This window comes from Physeter macrocephalus, chromosome 4 (assembly GCF_002837175.3).
Source record: "Physeter macrocephalus isolate SW-GA chromosome 4, ASM283717v5, whole genome shotgun sequence".
NCBI lineage: Eukaryota > Metazoa > Chordata > Mammalia > Artiodactyla > Physeteridae > Physeter > Physeter macrocephalus.
Window position 1 is genome coordinate 74,760,081 of NC_041217.1, and position 16,379 is coordinate 74,776,459.

Genomic DNA, 16,379 nt, shown 5'->3' on the forward strand with positions numbered 1-16,379 from the left:
TTTGTTGGTTGCTTCATTTGCAAATATTTTCTCCCATTCTGAGGGTTGTCTTTGTGTTTTGTTTATGGTTTCCTTTGCTATGCAAAATCTTTTAAGTTTAATTAGATCCCATTTGTTTATTTTTGTTTTTATTTTCATTACTCTAGGAGGTGGGTCAAAAAAGATCTTGTCAAAGAGTGTTCTGCCTATGTTTTCCTCTAAGAGATTTATAATGTTTGGCTTTACATTTAGGTCTTTAATCCATTTTGAGTTTATTTTTGTGTACTGTGTTAGGGAGTGTTCTAATTTCATTCTTTTACATGTAGCTGTCCAGTTTTCCCAGAACCACTTATTGAAGAGACTGTCTTTTCTCCATTGTATATTCTTGCCTCCTTTGTCATAGATTAGGTTACCACAGGTGTGTGGCTTTTTCTCTGGGCTTTCTATCCTGTTCCATTGATCTATATTTCTGTTTTTGTGCCAGTACCATACTGTTTTGATTACTGTAGCTTTGTAGTATAGTCTGAGGTCAGGTAGCCTGATTACTCCAGCTCCATCTTTTTTAAAGAATTTTTTAAATTAATTAATTAATTAATTAATTAATTTTGGCTGCATTGGGTCTTCGTTGCTGCGCGTGGGCTTTCTCTAGTTGCAGTGAGCGGGGCCTACTCTTCGTTGCTGTGTGTGGGCTTCTCATTGCGGTGGCTTCTCTTGTTGTGGAACATGGGCTCTAAGTGCGCAGGCTTCAATAGTTGTGGCATGAGGGGTCAGTAATTGTGTCTTGCAAGCTCTAGAGCGCAGGCTCAGTTGTGGCACACCAGCTTAGTTGCTCCATGGCCTGTGGGATCCTCCCAGACCAGGGATCGAACCGGTGTCCCCTGCATGGGCAGGCAGATTCCTAACCATTGTGTCACCAGGGAAGTCCCGGTGATTTTATTTTTGAAAGACAACATGTGAGCTTTTCTGATTACAAAAGTAGTTACGTATTCTTTTCATGCAACTCAGAAAGCACAGAAAGGACTTCCCTGGTGGTCCAGTGGTAAAGAATCCACCTTACAATGCAGGGGACGCAGGTTCAATCCTCTGTCAGGGAACTAAGATCCCACATGCCACGGGCAACTAAGCCCCTGAGTCACAACTATTGAGCTCGTGCTCCTCAACTCGAGAGCCCACCGTGCCACAAACTGCAGAGCCCACGTGCTCTGAAGCCTGCGCACCAAAACTAGAGAAGAGAAAACCCACACGCCACAACTAGAGAGAAGCCCGCGTGCTGCAACGAAAGATCCCGTGTGCCGCAACTAAGACCCGATGCAGCCAAAAATAAATAAAATAAATAAATAATAAATAAACCTTAAAAAAAAGCTCAGAAAAGTGAAAAGAATACACAATTCTTCTATAAACCCAGTTGACAGAGGTGACATCATCCTTATGTGATGGTCCTTTAATTCACCCACATGTATTTGAATAAAAATTGGCAACTTTGAAGGATGCTTGTTTCATTTCATACATCATGAGCATTTTCCCTGTCCATAAATAACCTATAATATTTTTGTTATTATGAAGGAAATATTCATTGTAAAATAAAACGTCAACCAGCAAAGTATAAAGTCTCAGGTAAGGTTATTGATAGCATGGGCTTGATGTGTACATGCCAAGTGGAAAGCACTGGCAGAGCAGATTCTGAAGACAGAAGAGACAGGAGAGAGGACATAACTGCTGCCAGGAGCGGCTGGAGGAGGTGGGAGGGAAGGGATTCAGACTTCCTGAGGGCCTTGCCTCCCTCTGTAATGGTGACATCTTCTGCTGAGAGTGATAGGGGAGTAAAGGAAGGTGTGATGAAGTCATTGCTGCAGGGAAAGGGTGAGAGGGCTGCTGCTAATGAGAAATAGCTGTTTTCTGGTGGCTCACATTCCAGTGAGATAGACTGGGTTTTGATCTTGGTTCTGACCCCTAATTAGCTACGTGTCCTTGCTCAAATGACTTAACCTCTCTGAACCTGACAAGTCTAGATGAAAAAGCTGGAAAGGTAGATGGTTGAGAACCAATCCATGCTTGGGGTTTAGCCGGGCAAGTGTGGGGTAAAACCGAGCTTGGGAGATGAAGTTATTGGCAAGATAGTGCTTTAAATGATAGGTTATGAGTCGAGCTCATTAGAGATGGAAACTAAGCAAGGAAGAAGCTACCAGTAAAAGAAATTGAGTTCAAAGAAGTAAAGTTATTTTTACATGTTTCCCTGTACTACAAAAGTAACATTCTGAAACATTTTCAAACATTCATAAAAGCAATACCTCCCCGCCAATCTGGTTTCTATCCTCCAGAAATAAATACTAAGACATTTTCACCTCTGTTTTGGCAGTCCTCGTGTTAATCTAGGAAACAATAGGTATAATTAAACATTTAAGTGTCACCCATGCTATGCAGCCAGGCCTCGGGAGCAGAAACTGACAGGCTACTTTTCTTTTATCAACAGGTTACAAAGGCCAGAGAAAAAAACATACTGAACAGATTAGGTCCAAGATGGTGTACAAAGTAGGCTAAAGGTCGCTGCTTTCCTTGCTTTGATTCATCTCTGTGTTTCCATACCAACCCCTGAGAACTGAAGGACGCTTGCCCTGATTTATCTGTGTTTGCTTCAAATGTACCTTGTATTTGGCAGAGATGCTTTGCAGCTGTACTTTGCAAGATACACAGTGGTCAATTCCCACGCCCAAACCAGCTCTGAATTGACCTCAGCAACCCGCCTGCGTAGATGAAACCTGAAGCAGTCCGAGTGTTACCTTTGCTTCACTACCCTGCTAAGATCTCCACCCAAAGGGGGCATTTGCACTTTACCAGAACAGTTTGTGCCATGTGCAAAGGAATGTGGAAGACTGCACATGCCACGGCTGCCCCTGAAAATCCCTGCCCCTTTCCTAGAGCCCTGATGACTGTCTGCCTCCTAACCCTTAAAATTCCCTTACACCCCTCCCTTTAGGGAGAAGGTGCTTTTAGAACCCCCCTTCTCTGTTCTCTGTCCATTGCATAAAAGCCTGTCTTGCTTGCACCAAACTCAGTTTCATTATTGGCCACTCGAATTTGAGCAGGAAAGAAGACCTTGAATAGCCAGGGGGACTTGGGTTCAGCTAGGACCCCAAGAGGAGAGGTTTGTGTCTAATTCAGTCGCAAGAGCATGGATTCTACAGCCAAACTTCCTGGGTACTGTCCTCTGCTCCATCACTCCCAGGCTGTAGAACAGTTCTCAGACTTTTTGGTCTTAGGATGTCTTTACCCTCTTAAAAACTGAAGATTCCCAAGAGCTTTTGTTTATGTAAATTATATATATTGATATTTACTATATTAGAAACTAAAACAGAAAATTTTAAATATTAATCCATTAAGAAATAGCAACCATAAACCTATTACATGTTAACATAATTCAGTTTTCATGAAAAATAACTATATTTTCCAAAACAAAAATGTAATGAGAAGGAGGCACTGTTTTACATTTTTGCAAGTCTCTTTAACAGAATATAGCTGGATTCTCATATCTGTGTCTGCATTCAGCCTGTTGCAAAATGTTGCTGTAAATCCAGCCTCACAAATATGTTGTTAAAAAAGGGAGGAATATTTCAAAACCCTTTTCCAACAGCTATGGATATTTTTGATACTACACCAAACCTTGATACACAGTAGTTTCTAAAAGATTAGTCACAATGTGGAATCCAAAACCGTATCAGTGAACTTTTTGCAATCTGTTACATTTGAATCCATTGCTTTTTTTTTTTTGCATTTGAAATGGATTATTTAGAGAATACTGGCTCACTGCATAATGCAGATCTTCCTAATGTTGGCACATTACAATATACAATTTTGATACATAATAGAAATTTATTAATATCATCCATCTAAAAGATTTTGAGAATGTCAAGTTCACTGTGGCACACGTTTTCCAAAATTCAAAATTTCACTCGAGAACTCAAATTTCATCACAGACAACAAAAACTGTAGTTGTTTTTCCTGAAGTGAGGCTCACTTCATTTATTTTTGAGACAGTGTTTGCCAAACATCCAATCTGAGTAACCATAGCTTGCCTGGCAGTTGTTCAAGTAAAGATGTTATTCCGTGAAAACGTGTTCACGGAATAGTTCATCTCACAACTCAAAAAGCCGCACAGGCACCCTTCCCCAGGTCAATCACTGTACTCCAGGATGCGGCCAACTGCTCTATGGGTATTTCCCACTTTACCTCAGACATATTAAGTATGTAAACTCAAGGCTTGAGATTTAATACAATTAATTTGTTTTAACGCTTCATCACGGACAGTTTTTGTGTTTTTTCAAGCCAGGAGTGTATGGGGGTGACGGACACAATGACTCCCGGCACAGTGTGGTGCCATTGCCTTGGATTTGTGCTAAGGCACCAACACTTTTACCCCCACTGCTTTGGCATCAGTGCCAGTGTCAACGCAGTGGAAGAGGCGAATAATATCATAGCATAGTATTATTATGAAAATAGTTTTGACCTCACAAACCCCCTGAAAGGGTCTTGAGGACCCTTAGGGGTTCACAGACCACACTGTCAGAACTATCACTGTAGACTAAGTTACCTACCTTCTCTGGCTTTCAGTTTCCTTATTTATGAAACAGAATAATGCTACAGCTACCTCATAGGGTTGTTGTGAAAGCTAAATGATTTAAAACATGTAAAGCATTTAGAATAGTCCCTGGCACATTGTGTTATACAAGCATTTGCTAATATTATAATCATATATGCAATGCCATTAAAAGTTCTTCCAAAATAAATTTATTGATAGTGTATTATTCCATAATAATGTAACGTTAATTGTTGGATATTACGTTGTTTTCATTTTTTCATCACCTTTGTACATGTCTTTGGCACATCACTGATTATTTAGAATAAGTTCCTGAAGTGGAATTGTACACACATTTTTCACAGTACTGTTGAAAAGCATACATGGAGTATTAATGTGGGAGATCTGAAGAGAGAGAGGTCCATGGGCCAAGTGAGTATTTGACTCCAGCAGGGAGCATTTCTTAAGGTGGACATGATCCAGGGTATTGCCGTTGAGTACAAAAGATTATGAACTATGATGATGATGTCGAATTGGAAGAGGCCAAGGTGTTGGCTGAGTCATTCTCATGAACACTGAAGTCACCCAGTTGGTATGCAGAGGACCAGAGACTGGGACACAGGTCCCATCATGACTTGATGGGCAGACTTCGCCAGAACATGATTTTGCTGGGGAACTACATGCAAGCCCAGGAAAGACAAAGTGACCAATATCTTTATAACCAACACCTATAAAAGATTCCCAAGCCCTAGAGGACGAGACATTTCTTTCAAGTAATATTTGATTCAAAACAAAACTAGTCTCCCCCTAAAATTTAGACACAAGCATTTACAAATTCATTATTCAGAAATGGAACTCATCCAATATGAATATAATGTAAGCACAAAGTAGGTTTTCTAGCTTCATTTGGTGGAAGCTTGTTTACATTCAGGCTTTAAGGTCTGACTTCAGGATACTGGAAATGAAATTCATGGAATCTTGGCCCAGGCAGAAGTAGTAGTACAGTGAGGGCTTCCCTGGTGGTGCAGTGGTTGAGAATCCACCTGCCAATGCAGGGGACACAGGTTCGAGCCCTGGTCTGGGAAGATCCCACATGCCGCGGAGCAACTAAGCCCGTGCACCACAACTACTGAGCCCGCGTGCCTAGAGCCCTGGCTCCACAACAAGAGAAGCCACCGCAATGAGAAGCCCGAGCACCACAACGAAGAGTAGCCCCCACTCGCTGCAACTAGACAAAGCCCACATGCAGCAACGAAGACCCAAAACAAGCAGCCAAAAAAAAAAAAAAAAAAAGTAGTACAGTGAAAGGAGGGTTTTTTTTCAATAAACAATGCCATAACAAATGGTTTTCCATATTAAAAAATTGAAATTGAATCCCTTTCTCAGTGTACACAGAAATCAATTCTAGATGGAATAAGGAATTTCTATGTGAAAGGCAAAACCATAGAACTTTCAAAAGAAAACAGAATTATTTTTCTGACCTAGGGAAGAGTGTGCTGGATGCAGAAACACTAACCTTGAAAGAAAAGATTGAGAAATTTGACATTAAATTTAAGAATTTTGGTCACTAAAGGATACCTTTAAAAAAAGTGAAAAGAGGGCTTCCCTGGTGGTGCAGTGGTTAAGAATCCACCTGCCAATGCAAGGGACACGGGTTCGAGCCCTGGTCCAGGAAGATCCCACATGCCATGGAGCAACTAAGCCCGTGCGCCACAACTACTGAGCCCGCACACCTAGAGCCCGTGCTCCGCAACAAGAGAAGCCACCGCAATGAGAAGCCACGCACCGTAACGAAGATAGCCCCCACTCGCCGCAACTAGAGAAAGCCCGCATGCAGCAACGAAGACCCAACACAGCCAAAAATAAAATAAATTAAATAAATTAAAAAAAAGAAAAAAGACACCGTGACTTATTATTTTATCCTCACCAGTTTGGAAGAAATTAAGAACTTTTAATGATCCCAAGGGCTGGAAAGGATGTGGTCAATAGGAATTCTTATACTGCAGGAAGGAGTGCAAATTCATACAACCACTTTGAAAAACAATTCAGCATTATCCTGTAAAGTATCCTAAAGAAACTCTTGTACAGGTGCATCGAGAGGTGTACGAAAAATTCCACTGTGATCCTGTTGGTAATAGAAAAATAACTGGAAGCAATGCCAGATCCATCCACAGGAAAATGGAGAGATTGTAGAATATTCATATAATATATATACAACCATGAAATATGAACAAGCAGCAGCTATGTGCAGCAACTGATGAACCTCAGAAACATTTGTTAAAAAAGCGAGTCCTGTAAGTCTCACAGTATAAAACTCTTTTTAAATTTTTTTTGGCCATGCCACTCAGCTTGTGGGATCTCAGTTCCCCGATGAGGGATTGAACCCAGGCCCCAGCTGTGAAAGCGCCGAGTCCTAACCACTGGACCACCAAAGAATTCCCTAAAACTATTTTTTATAAAGCTCAAACACATACAAAACTAAACATTCTCGTCAGAAATCTTTATGTATATGAGAAAACTGTGAAGGGAAAAAATAATAAATGTGAAATTCACGATAAGTTATGTCTGAGGAGGCTGTAAAGAGGTGGGTTCAAGAAGGCATAGGTGAGGGAAGAGATATGGGCACATATGTATAACTGATTCACTCTGTTATAAAGCAGAAACTAACACACCATTGTAAAGCAATTATACTCTGAAAAAGGTTAAAAAAAAAAAAAAGGCATAGGTATGTGACAAGGTGTTAGGAATATTCCAGCTCTTACATTGAGTGGTTTCAGATACGTCAGTTTTCTTACACTTCACAATTTATATATAGGTTAAGTGTTTTATGTGCAAAATATTATTTACCTCTTCAAATATAATAAACAAAGGGGGAGATTATGTGAATTGTGCATTCTAGTCCATGCCCCACAAAAAACCTTCTTCTAAATTTGGTGCTCCAAGGAGACACATCGTGTTTCTCCTTCACAGAACCCACCCTGTTAAAGTCAGGCCTCAAAGATCCCTGACCTTTGGTGTTCTGACTATTGCCGACTTTTCTACCTCCATCTCCTGCCACTCGCCCAACTGGTCTCTGAGTGGCAAAGTGCCTCCGCGCCAGCAGCACACACTGTTCCTGTGGACTGGAAGCATCCCCATCTCTTGTTCGCTGGCGAATGAGGGCTCAAACATTGCCTCCAGGAGCCTTCCCAAAGGCTGCAAGGGTTTGGCGCTCTCTCCTCATCATTTCCACAGTGCCTGTTCAGGCCTCTCTTTGGGCACTTATTAGACGCAGGTAACTGCTCATTTACAGGCTGGCCCTTCCGGTTTATACACATGGGGAAGGAGCTGGAGAGATAACAGGTGATACAGCAAAAAAGGCCAGAGGCCAGTACTGTTTTCTATTCACCTCTGTGGCCCCAGTGCCTAGCAGAAGTGGCTCTCAGCAAAGTTTTTCCTAAGGAAGAATTGTCAGGGGTGGAGATGGGCGGAAGGGGAATGGTCACACTCAAAGCTACCGCTGTTTGAAGCAAAAAAGAAAAAAAGTTGCCAAGCTTTATTTAGGTTGCAGTGGTCACAGACAACACATCTAACTCTATATCCCACCCCACCCTACTCGGCCCCCTGCACAGGCTCAGCTCCCTTTTCCCTCCAGTCTCACTTCTTGTCCTCCTCCTTCTTGTCCTTCTTGCCATCCTTGGTGGCCTGGGAAGCCAGGGAGCCCATGGCATTTCGAATGGCCTCATTGTTGGGATCCACGCCTGGAAGGTTCTCCAGGACACTCTGAAGGAACTCGGGGTCCTGCATCACATCATAATCATCCTCCTCCTGAAAAAGGGCTGTGTCAGCTTGGGGCAGCGGGGGTAGGCTGGCCGGGGAGCAAGCAAGTGTAAGAGATGGGAGCGCACCTGACTGGGGGTGGAGGGCACCTCTGGCCAAGGACAGGAAGGAGGATTTGGGAAGATACCCAGCGCCTATACACAGTATGAACTCAAACATTTATTTTAGTTTAGTTTTCAGGCCCCACTGGCGCAGCTTGCGAGATCTTAGTTCCCCGACCAGGGATCAAACCCAGGTCCCTGGCAGTGAAAGTGCCGAGTCCTAACCACTGGACCACCAGAGAAGTCCCCCAAACATTTATTACTGACCAATTAGAGGAGAAGCCTGAGAACTTTGCTTTCTGAGCTCAAAGGATAAAAACAAGATGTCATCACCTTTAGGTTTCCTGCTGTCAGACACCCACTCCCCCCCCCTTTTTTTTTTCCTGGACCCTTTTTTCACCCTCCTGGGAAGATGACAGCACTAAGAATTGTCCAGACTGCTCCCACCAGCAAGGAAGGAAAATTACAAAGTACTAGGACACCTCTTCAACTCTGGCCACTAGCATTCTTGCCTTAGCAAGGTTGACATACAAGAAATGTACATCCATGTGCTTCTTTCCTTCTGCTCCTGCAAGAGCTCATCTATGAAACCCCAAGAGAGGAACAGTCCCAGGCCTAGTGGGCTGCGGATCTGAACACAAGGTGATTTTAAGCCTGATGGGGCAGGGAGTTATTGCTGGCCCTTACCTTGGCGGGCTCAGATGTGTCCATGGCTGAACTGGCATCAATGTCAGCTGATTCTGCCTGGCCAAATTCTGAGGAAAAGAGGTCAGTCCGTTCAGTTTCATGTCCTCACCCAATCTCTCTGCCTCAGCACGACCACCCAGGTTCTGGCTCACCTGCGCCCTGGAGGGACATCTGCATGGCATATGCAATCTGTTCTTCCTCGGTCATACTGCTTAGGTCAGGAAGCCCGGTGCGGCCAAACTCCTGCTGGCTGATGGTCATCTTCAGCAGGGCATCATCCGAGTCTGGGAAAAGGGAGAGAGCGGCGGGGTGGAACCATGCCGTATTCCACAAAGACCCACCCCCAAGCCCACGTGTTCCCACACTGCCAGACCCCCCACCCCTCTCTACACCAGGCCTCCACTGAGCGCCCCGCCGTCCCGGGACTTCAGCTTCCACCTCTTTCACCTTCGGTCCCAGTGGTAGCAATCCCGGCCTCAGCGGCAGAAGCGGCAGCTGCCCGCCGCGCCTCCTCCTCCTGCCGCTGCCGCTGCTCCTCCATAGAAACGCGAAGGGCCTGGCCAAGGGCAGGGAAAGTCAGACATTCTCTGGCCCCAGGCACCGGGGAAGGCAGCTGGGGAAGGCGGCGGAGGGGTGGGAACAGACCGTAAAGGGGGAGCTTCTGGTTTATACACATGGGGAAGGGGCTGGAGAGATAACAGGTGATACAGCCAAAAAGGACGGACGTGGGAGAAGCCTGGGGTTTAACAGGGAGAAGCGAACAAGAGAGAGTCTGACATTGGTGCCCCTAGAGATCAGACAGAACTGTGGGGAAGAGGGACCAAGAGGGGGTCTGGGAGAACGAGCAAGGATATTAGGACTGTCCAGCCCTAGAGAAGCTATGTGCCGTGTGGGCCAGTAGAGGAGGACAGAGAAGGTCCCCTGAGGTCGACGTCTGCTCACCAAGGCCAGCTCAGGATCAGCACTGGGATCCACTCCAAATTCAAAGTCACTGGCACCAAGACCCAGCATGGCGCCGCCTTCCCCAGCCAGAATCGGAGAACTGATGAGGGCATCAGCCAAGCTGGGCCCAGGAGGCACTGTCACCAGATGAGAACCGGTTCCATCTTTGCCATTCAAAGTGTTTACAAAGGCGGTCAGCTTTTCCGTGTTCACCTCCTGGGGAGGGAAGAACATAGGAGGCTCTCCTTCTCGCCCTGCTCCCCATTCTCTGCCATGTCAGCTCCTGTCTGTAGCTACTCTCCCACATGCAGACACTCTTCTGGGTAAGGACTGTTCTCTGTTTACAACCACAGCAGTCAATGCCCCCCGACTGGTCCTTACTCACCTCTTCACCAAAATTGATGATGTCAACATTTACTTTCTCCTTCTTGAGGCGTTTAGCCAGTTTCACCAGCTGGGAAGAAGGGGAGAGAAATAAGGAAATCTATTCCATACCATGATGGGAGATGACACACCTCACAAAAGCATACAGGAATTGGTAGACTTTTCCAAGGTCCCCCAACAGAAACACTGAATTCTGCACATCCTCCTTTCCCCAAAGTGATGAACCCAATGCCTCTCTGGCTCTCCTAAGGGCCAACAGACCCCATTCCCAAACATGTGGTGCCCAAATTCCCCAGCTATCACTTGGACTCACATCCTTCTCATTGTCCTCCACGGGGCTTCCCACAAAGGCAATGATTCGCATCTTGTGATTCTTGCCCTGTCGGTGCTTCAGGGCCAGCTTGAAAAGGAAGAGGAAGTTCTTGGAGTCAGCCAGAGGAATCACCCAGCTCTTTCCTGTTACTCTGTTCTTTTTCTTATGGTGTCTGTGCACCTCGAGCCTACCATCATGCTCACAGCAGGTCTAAACCCCCTCCTACACCCTTCCCTTCTTGCTGTGCCTCTCTGTGGATAAGGAAGAGGGGTTAATTCTCAATTCTAGGGATGTTTCCCTTCATGATCTTCACCGATCCTGGGATTCATCCCATCACATCCTTTCTACTCCTTTCTCTAGGTCACCTCTCCTCCCTTGCGCTGGTTCTAGCTCAAGAGTCCAGGGGAAAAATGAACAAGGGTGGAGGCAGAAGCCCAGAGCAAGGAGGAACCACCAAAGGGATCCAGCAGGACTCACATGGGCCACGCGGATGCCAGTGCAGAAGGTGATCTTGCCCTTGGGTTGGACAGTGTGGAGCTTAGACAGGATGCGGCCGGTGTCAGGGGTGAGTGTGGTCAGCACTTCACAGTCACTGGGATGTGGGGAAAGCACCTTCTGTGATTTCAGGTCAGGACAAGTGCCTCCAAACTGTGTTTGATTAATCTTTTCTTTAGGGACCTTGATAATAACTGTAATCTCTATTTTTCTTAATCAAATATCTAGTGTTTAGACAGTGGATCTTATAAGTTCTCATCACAAGGAAAAAGTTTGTAACTATGTGAGACATGGGTATTAATTAAACTTACTGTGGTGATCATTTTGCAATATACACATTTATCAAATCATTATCTTGTACACCTTAAACTTCATGTCAATTATATCTCAATAAAACTAGAGAAAAACACCTAGTATTTAGACATGGAACACAGAAAATAAGAAGTGGTTGATTTTGTGAGAAACTTGCCCTCTTCCTCCCAATATTTCCCCCAACCTCTCTCATGTTATCTTGCTCTCAGAGCCCTGGGAATCCTCTACAATATCTGGATGCGCCTTCTTATCTCTCCTACCCTCTCCATTTCTAGACCCATTTTCTAGCTAATAACATGTATACCGGGATAGGTGGTCACTCATTTGAGGGTTATCAGTTCCTAAAACAAATCACTTTTGGGGTAACAGGCTGTGTGATATACGCCCTGGGGCTCTACCCCAAACCGCTTTTTACTGCCTTTAAAATACACTGTGGGAACTTCCCTGGCGGTCCAGTGGTTAAGGCTCCGCACTTCCACTAGAAGGGGCAGGGGCTTGATCCCCGGTCAGGGAACTAAGATCCCACATGCCGCACAGTGCATCCAGAAAAAAGAAAATATACACTGTGAAATTTTACCCCAGGAGATTTAGCTTCATGACTGTATTAAATTCAGGTTAATATTAAAAACAAGTTGCTGTTTATATTTATACTGAACAGTGAAGAAGGTAGTCTAGGAAGTTCTCATGGAAGCCTCATGGAATCTACAAAAGGATAGCAACCTGGGCACCACAGTGGGTCACATACAGGAAACACCCCCGCCTCCCCCAAACCCCTCCTGCTCTGCCCCACATACTTGGCCAGTGTGATGAGGCCCACGTTGTTCTCAGGGTTGCTACGGGTCTTGGAGTGACAGACTATGTTGACGGCATCCTGCTGGGCCTGTAGCCGGGTGGGTAGGAAGTCCCCGTTCCGCATATACTCGCTGTTGTCCACGCTGTCAGATTAGGGTGAAGGAGGAGAGAGAAGACACACTGCAGGATCTCTCTGAGACATCCTCTCCAGTTCCAGGGACCCCCACCTCCTTCAACAACTCTCCCGTGAGGGGCACTGTGGTGTATGGCAGCGGCTCTCAGTCTTTGCGGAACAGAGAATCACCTGCAACCTTTTTTCTTTTTCTTTTCTTTTTATGCAGATGACCAAGCCTTCTTCTAGACTTACTGCCTCAAAATAACCAAAGGAGGAAAAACTTTTAAGTCTCCACAAGTGATAATGTAAGTACCCAAGGCTGCGAGCTACTAATGTATCACAACCACCTTCTTATAAGGTGCATTAAGTGTTATTAATCATGGTCATGGAGGAACATGCTGTCTGCTAGTAAAATAGGAGTATTCCAAAGGTAGGCAATGAAGAGGGCAACTTAAAAATATTTGTAAAATAACACACACTTGGCAGCACTGAGTGCAGGAAGGCACAATGTAATTATCTGGTTAAATGTCTAACAGCTTTGGCAGTTGGACTGAACTGCAAAAATGAGGTTTCATAGATTTGGGGGTCTCGCCTATACTCTCCCTGCAATTTTTCACAATCGCGAAGAATCAAAATAACAAGAAATACAAGGGCCAGCTTCCTGGAGACCAAAAGAAGGCAGGTAAGTGAAGCAGTTATATACATCCCAGCAGAGAATCAATTCTTGATGAACTGAGGTCCCTTAGAACTCTAAAAGGAAGCAGTGTCCTCGATGTGACACCTCATTTCTATTGGCAAGCAAAATATGGGCTTGGGGGCAATTTTTTTCTTTAGTATCCTTTGCCTGGGAATAAATACAAATCAAAAATGACGAAGAGAGGTAATTAAGAAGCTACTGGAAGACAAGTAGAAAGGGAGGGAAGGGCACTGTTCAGGCACAGGCTCAAATCTCCACTCTGCTATTTACCAGTTCTGTGATCCTGAGGAAGCTACTTAATTTCTCTAAGGTCCAGTTACCTCATCTGTAAAATGGGTTTTATTATACCTACACTCATAGGGTTGCTATGAGGATTAAATGCATGGAAAGCACTTAGCACAGTGCCTAACAGTAAGCATGAAACACAGACTAGTTCTTATAGTGGAAATTCAATCTATATAAAGGAGGTCAAGGGCAGACTCTACTGCCCATGCATTACATTCTTTTTTCCCTGATACACCGTTTCCAATTACTTTCCCAGCAGGGAAGTAACTGCCTTTCTAGCTTCAAATACAGCAGGTGAGTCCAAATATTAAAAAAATGGAAGCTTTGAGGATCATCCAGATGGAATAGCTACTAAGTATAAAGACTGTGGGCAAGACCAGCGGATGGATGAGGGCTGGAAGAAAGATGTCAGAGGAAGAAGGGGGGCCTGAGAGGGAGGGAGAACCCACAGTGCAGAACATGGCGGTAGTTGTCACACTGTCATGTGTGCATCAGAACCACTTGGAGGGTGATGGTGGTGCTGGCAGTGTTAAAAACACAGATGCTTTCACAACTATGTATGCATCCCTAAAAAGTGCACTGTTTAGTTTTCCCAATGTTGAACTTTATATGAATGGAATAATATATGTATTTCCTGTGACTACTTTTGCACAATGGTATGTTATTTTTCCCAACAAAAATTCATATGAAAAAGGGCTTACGATATTATCCAGCTATTCCATAAAGATTTCATTTAAAAAAAAGAATACAGATGCCTAAACTTCCCTGGCTGGGTGTGGGATTCAGCAGATTGAGAGTAGAGTCAAATATACAAAATTTTTTAATAAGCTCCTCCAGAGAATTCTGATGCACAGCAAAGCATGAGAAAAGGAGTGGCTCTCATCGTTATTCTAAGGACAGGCTAGTACAATAGGCCACCAATACGTCTCTCTGGACCTAATCTTTCCTCCTATACGTCAAGCCAGATCAATATTCTTAAATTCCATTTTGTATACAGCTCTGCCTCGACCAACCTCAGAACTTTTTCAGTAGTCCTGTACTGAAGGGTACAGGACGGAACTCAACCTCCTCAGCCTGACATTTGTGGTCTTCTACCTGGTTGTATCTACCTTTCTCTAAAAAAAAAAGGAACTACCTTAAACCAACAACCTAATAATAAAGTCATACTAGTCTATTTCCTACTTCCTAAACAAGCCTTGATAATTTACACTTCAGCAGCTTTCTCTATGCCCTTCTCCCTACCCGTAATGGCCTCTCCTTAACATTTGTCTAAGTCCCTTTAAGGCCCCTCTTAAATTCTTTCTTGAGGACTCCTCAAGTACTCTGGCAACTAACAGATGTACAGTGCTGTACAGTTTACAGACCACCATGACCCACATTTTGCCTACCTGTGCTACAAGTAGATGTTACTATTATAGTCCCATTTTATAAAGTGAGAGATTTACTACATTCTCAAGAACATGCAGCTGGTAAGTACTAAAAACACAGGTTTGTGGATTCCAAATCCTGTCCTCTTTCTACTCTTAACATGCTCTCCCCCACAGGCTGCCATATTTAGCAAATGAAAATATAGGACTCCCAGTTAAATTTGAACTTCAGATAAACAATAACTTTTTAGTATTAGTATGTCCCACACAATATTTGTGACACACTTATAGCCACTTTTTGATATTAAAAACTATTGTTTATGTGAAATTCAAATTTCACTGGGCATCCAACATGTTATCTGGCAACGCTATCCTCCCGGCAAAAAGAAAACTCCTAGGTTTCTGTTCCATGCAATTGGAGATTTGTGTGTGTTTGTGTACTATTCTGTTTTCATTCTATGCTCACACTTAGAAGACACACTTGAAACCTTGCAAAAGTTTGGTCCTCAGCTTCTAATCTGACTCCCAATAGCTACTCAGCCAAGTCTGAGACTGATGAAGAGAGTTAGCTCACTGGATAAGAGCCTCTGTGTCAGATAATCCTGGGTTGAAACCTTGGCTTCACCACTTAATTAGCTGTGTGATTTTGTATAAGTCATTTAAAATTGCCAAGACTTGGTATCCTCATCTGCAAAAGGGAGGGACGTTTACTTTGAAGTACTGCGAGGTTTAAAGGCAGATAAAGTAAATTAAATGTCTGACACTTAGAAAGCAATCTATAAAGAGTACCTCTGAAGATGATACAGGGAAAAGCAATGGAGTTAGAGACGAGTGAATGGGGCGGGGAAGGGATTTATCATCTCTCTAACATCCATCATTCTGAGAAGAGAGGAGGGCAGAAGACTATCACGATGAGTCCGAGAAGCAGGACTCTGGCTAAAGACAGGCCTGGGCTGGGCTAGAGAAGACGAAGCTGGAATAGAGAAAGGCAGCAGGGCCGATCAATGACTGTCCGCGGATTGAGGGTTAAGGGGAGTACCACGGGCCTGTCCTTCGGGAACTACCTCCGGGGCCCCGGGATGACTCAGGGAGTCGATGGGGCTCCTTCCCTCCCGGCCCAAGGCCTCATCTCGCCCATCAGGCGCGCTCACCCACCCGAGGCCCGCCCGGCCTCCGAGCTACACGCGCCCCCGACCCAGTCCCGCTCCCCACGGGGGCCCGAGGTAGCTCCTCACCAAACCATAGTGCTTTCCAACACCATTTTGCCGCCTTCTTCCCTCCCCGACCGGTTCTCCTGGACCACCTAACAACAACTCCTCCAATTGGCCCAGCGCTCATCACCAATCACTGATCTCAGCTCCGCCAGCTGGTTCTGCCTCCATCCTCCGCGTTGCGTTCTGGGAGTTGTAGGCGCCGCCAAAATAAAAGGGACGTTTGGAGCGGTGGGGCGGTGTTGGGGGAGAGGCGAGATAACGTGAAAAAGAGGGTCCCGCCTCCACCTGCCCTGCCGTTCAGGTTTTCTGGTGGGGTTCCCTGCCGACAGGATCTAAGAGAAGCTGTGGAGGAACCTTTGAAAGTTCT

At 44.7% G+C, this 16,379-nt stretch overlaps 1 protein-coding gene across 3 annotated transcripts; it reads right to left on the reverse strand.

The window, feature by feature from the left end:
• Positions 1 to 8,051: 8,051 nt before the first annotated feature.
• Positions 8,052 to 16,162, reverse strand: PSMD4 (proteasome 26S subunit ubiquitin receptor, non-ATPase 4). 3 transcript variants are annotated; one of them, XM_028488840.2, is made up of 11 exons: positions 16,034 to 16,072; positions 15,588 to 15,771; positions 12,337 to 12,477; positions 11,213 to 11,327; positions 10,736 to 10,822; positions 10,424 to 10,492; positions 10,039 to 10,254; positions 9,535 to 9,652; positions 9,249 to 9,380; positions 9,097 to 9,164; positions 8,052 to 8,356 (listed from the first exon to the last, which is right to left on the reverse strand). In XM_028488840.2, exons 3-11 carry the CDS (start codon positions 12,456 to 12,458, stop codon positions 8,186 to 8,188), a joined length of 1,098 nt encoding a protein of 365 aa, XP_028344641.1. In that variant the 5' UTR covers positions 12,459 to 12,477; positions 15,588 to 15,771; positions 16,034 to 16,072; the 3' UTR covers positions 8,052 to 8,185. The 3 variants fall into 3 exon arrangements, with proteins under 3 accessions (XP_028344641.1, XP_007130519.1, XP_007130517.1); XM_007130457.3 differs by lacking the exon at positions 15,588 to 15,771 and having other exon boundaries at positions 9,544 to 9,652; positions 16,034 to 16,162; XM_007130455.4 differs by lacking the exon at positions 15,588 to 15,771 and having other exon boundaries at positions 16,034 to 16,162.
• Between the last annotated feature and the right edge of the window lie 217 nt (positions 16,163 to 16,379).

What these genes read in the sequence shown, in the direction of transcription:
- PSMD4 (XM_007130455.4), bottom strand. Translation starts at nt 16,059, where the DNA reads ATGGTGTTGGAAAGCACTATGGTTTG. An exon ending in CTGGCATCCGCGTGGCCCAT is followed by an intron (nt 10,823 to 11,212) that starts GTGAGTCCTGCT and finishes TTCCTTTTCAAG; the next exon opens with CTGGCCCTGAAGCACCGACA. An exon ending in TCATCAATTTTGGTGAAGAG is followed by an intron (nt 10,255 to 10,423) that starts GTGAGTAAGGAC and finishes TTCCCTCCCCAG; the next exon opens with GAGGTGAACACGGAAAAGCT.